Source organism: Gavialis gangeticus, unplaced genomic scaffold (genome assembly GCF_001723915.1).
Source record: "Gavialis gangeticus isolate Ggan-Ray unplaced genomic scaffold, GavGan_comp1, whole genome shotgun sequence".
Classification (NCBI taxonomy): domain Eukaryota; kingdom Metazoa; phylum Chordata; order Crocodylia; family Gavialidae; genus Gavialis; species Gavialis gangeticus.
Window position 1 is genome coordinate 2,098,574 of NW_017728997.1, and position 4,010 is coordinate 2,102,583.

At 45.1% G+C, this 4,010-nt stretch overlaps 1 protein-coding gene across 3 annotated transcripts in view; it reads left to right on the plus strand.

Moving 5' to 3' along the window:
• Positions 1-4,010, plus strand: part of LOC109288940 (protein SSUH2 homolog) — a 44,168-nt gene that overhangs the window by 16,884 nt on the left and 23,274 nt on the right. For all 3 annotated transcript variants that reach the window (XM_019504694.1, XM_019504695.1, XM_019504691.1), the window contains 2 exons: positions 731-835; positions 1,222-1,303. In XM_019504694.1, the coding sequence (XP_019360239.1) occupies positions 731-835; positions 1,222-1,303 (187 nt within the window). The remainder of the gene's footprint in view (positions 1-730; positions 836-1,221; positions 1,304-4,010) is intronic.

Consider the following 4,010-nt stretch of genomic DNA (forward strand, 5'->3'; position numbering starts at 1 on the left):
TCTGGCTTGATGGATAGAGAGATTGCTCCCTACTGTCTTTTTCCTTGTTTTGCTCAGTTCCATGCCCTCTTTTGAAATATTTAAAGCATCTCTCTGGTCTTACCATACGTTAGCAGAGTATATATTCCTATCTGAGGCTGCCACAGCCAGACCAGAAGGGAATACTGGAAGGACGTATTGATTTACGATCCACAAAGGGAATGTACAACTTAGACTCATCCTGATATTTTTGTAAGACACCTGAGCTCCACTGAGCTAAAGTTTGTGAGTTTAAAGACTGCTTTCTGTTTTTTCACAATATCACTGACACTCTCTCTGGTCATTTCTTAACTGCTTCCCTGAATTCTGTTGTTCACGTACTACGGCAGGATCCTTCGAGCCAACGACTAAGTTCTGCAATGGTAACTAAGTCACGTATGACCCATTTTGCTGACACGCCTGTTTCCTGGAATTACTTCTAGGGGTAGGCCAAATTGACTGGGAATGTGCAGCATGCTGATTGCAGTCAATGCACTCTTGTTAAGACTTCACTCCCAATCCATGCTTACTTGTTAGACCCCCTTCTGATGTGGCTCTGCAATCATTACTTGAGCCAGCCTTCAATGCTGATTACACACTTCCTGTTGTTTCTGTTGCATTATTTATTAATGATGGTTTCCCTGCAAATTGCGTGCTAGCAGTACTTTGGGGAATGCTACCAAAATTAATTTCTGCTCAACTCATTTTGTAGAGGTCCCTGGTCCTTACCACTTGCCCAGTACAGAACCATCTGCACCTCCTATGGAATTGGTGGACAATGTCACCGGAGCTGAAAGGGACGGTTCAAGAGACTGCGGTATGTACTATCTTTTGAGCATGCATTCAGGCTATTTATTCCCCTGAGGCAATATCTCTCTCTCTCTCTCTCTCAAACAATAACCTCTTGTTAGCACTGTAATAGCACTCAGGACTCCAATTTTTTAAGGTGCTGTGTAGACACATAGTAAAATGGCAGTTCCAGCTTCTAATCTAATTTATGGTACAATGCAACAGGTGAATGAGAATAACAAAAAGGTGTAGGATAATGTGGGGAGGATGATGATCAGCATGCAAGTTACCTTATAATAAGCAGAGATGCTAATTCACCATGTGCATCCTTCTAAACCAGCAGCAATGCATGTTACTGGGTATGACCAACTAGTCTTGCCTTAATCAATTATTTTTGATGTTGTTTCTTTGCAGAAAAGAATAGTTTGCCTGCCCAGGTTGATCTGCTGTCTCAAGGAGAGCACAATGATTCCACTTCACAACAGAACGAGTGGAGGTAAGATACCCTTTATACCTCTACTCCAGTCCTTTTGTACTCGTGTTAACATCATTAGCTATTAAGGACAGTCAACTCACAGTGTAAGTCCTACATCGGATTTCCACTTTAATTTCTTTATTTAGCTAGATAAATAAATGCTGAGAGCTATCAGTCTTGTTGCTTGGAAGCTGACTGATGCTGTCTTGACTTTGGGCCTGATGCTGATCCTTTTGAAGTGTTATGGGAACTTTCATATTTAGCATTAGTTAATAATAGCTGGTTTGCTTGTTGTCTCTTCCCACTGCCTGGAGGGTTTCTCTTTAAATTGAAAAAGCGAAGGCAAACATTTTAAAATAAATGGCTTCATTTTCAGTTTACAACAGAAAATAGAATAAACAATGAGAAGAGGATGAGACTGAGCCAAGCTGTTAGTCCATACCCAGCATCTGGCTTCACAGCAACAGTCTGAAGGGATCACTATCTGCTGCTGTATTCAAGAGCTGATTCTGAACACTGACATTGGGGAATTTAGATCTGAGCCTGGACACATCTGATTTCGCACTCCAGTATTTAGGAACTTTAAGACTGAGAGATCTGATTTGTGGGTTTGAACTGCAGCCAAGATGTAGATTAAATATTGGGGGAGGGAAGGTTTCTTAACTGAAATGTCATGGTACAGTAGAACAAGCTCCCTTGGCAAGTTGTAAAAGCTCCTTTGGAGTTTTTCAAGAAGAAGTGGGATAAATATCTCTCTAGGACGATTTCGGAATAGTATCCTGCATGTCTGGGGAGGAGGGGGGGGGGGACCAGACTAGATGATCCTTGAAGTCCCTCCTGATCCTATAATGCCAGGAAGGTTAGGGACAGACATTAAAAAAGCCTTGAGCCTGAATTGATTCAATCTTTTCCGGTTTGTCTAACCTGGCTGGGCTGAACCAGTTTGTAACTGCACAAAAATGGTCAAATTAGCTAGGGAAGGACATTACACATAAAACGGTTTAAGTGATCAGAAACTGATTTAAACCTGTAACAGAACAGATGTGTACATAAATCAGTTTGTGCATGGCTAAAACTGGTTTGAGATAAAACTGGTTGAATGTAGACTTAACTGATTTGGCTCAAACCAGCTTATGCAATGTCTGTCCTAGACCCCTTGCTGGTTTAAATTAAATCAGACTCCCCCAGCATCCCAGCATGCTCCCTGGGCTGAGCAGGGCTCTCTGCTCCACAGCAGGGCTGGCCCCTCCTCTCTGCTCCCTGGCTGCAGCTTTGGTAGAGACTTGTAGGCAGCAGCGCCTACCTGCTCCCCCCATCCCCTCCCCACTCTCTGCTAAGGAGGCATTCCCTGTCCCTCACAGATACCTCTCAGTATTAGCTGGAAGACCACACGCTGGCTACCTCCAAACCGTGGCAGACAAGACAAAGACAGAATCAACAGATAGCTGGTAATGCTCCTCTGTTTTCTTAATGGGGTGATAAACACTGAGTTAGGGGTGATAAACGTTCCCTGCTGCACTGTTCAAGAGGTGGGGAACCTGTCCCTAATCGGAGCATCCTGCCAGGGCCTGGCCATCCACCCCACAGCTCAGCTCTGTGGAAGGAAGGAAGGACTGCTCCTCCCTCAGGGTAGAAGCACCCCCTGGCTTCTAGCCTGAGCCACTGCAGGCATGTGCCTGCATTTCTGGTATGTTTGTCTGGTTAAAAAACTTATTTAGCCTAGCCAGACTAGACTAACCTGCAAAGATTGAATCAATTCAGGCTCAGGCTTTTTGAATGTCAGTCCCGAGCCACGAACATTCCCTCTGGACTTTAAAAAATGCAGGCACATGCCTGCAGTGGTTCAGACTAGAAGCCAGGGGATGCTAGAGCAGCCCACCCTTCCCTTTCACAGTGCTGAGCTGAGGGGGGAGGGAGGTGTGGCCAGGCCCTGGCAGGATGCTCTGATTAGAGAGGGGTTCCCCACACTGCTCCTGTGATGGAGCTTGCAGGGAGTTGCATAGCATTTCACAGCAGGGAGTTGACACGTTGCTTATCAGCCCATCAAGAAAACAACAGCCTTTCTCATTAGTTCAAGCTTCTCTTTTAACTCCAAAAAGCCCTAATCAGACATTGTCCTGTCTTCCTTTGTCTGGTTTGTCTTACACAGACACCTCTCAGCATTAGCTAGTAGACCACATGCCGGCTACAGTGTGTATGGGAGAGGGGAGGGGGGAATTCTTGTTTGAGCAGGGAGTAGTGGTGGGAGTATGGGGGGTGCAGGAGGAAGCCAAGCAGATGCTGCTGTGCCTGCCGTCTCTGCCGGACCTCCAGCAAGGGAGCAGAAGGGAGGGGCCAGCCCAGCTTTCTGGAGCAGAGTGCCCCGCCCAGGGCTGCAAAGCATCTGGGATGCTGGGGGACTCTGGTTTAAGTTAAACTAGGAAGTGGTCTGGGAGAGACATTGCATAAACCAGTTTGACCCAAACCAGTTAAGCCTGATACTACATTCAACCAGGTTTATCTCAAACTGGTTTCAGCTATTTTCAAACTGGTTTATGTGCACTGAACGTCTTTCCTGTTACAGGTTTAAATCAGTTTCTGATCTCTTAAATCAGTTTATGTGTAATGTCTGTCCCTAGCTAATTTGACCATTTTTTGATGTTGTTTGGTTTCCCATTGAAAAAGTATTGTACAATTCAGTCTGGACTTTTGCAAACAATTGTAGTGTAGGATGATTGCCTATGACTTT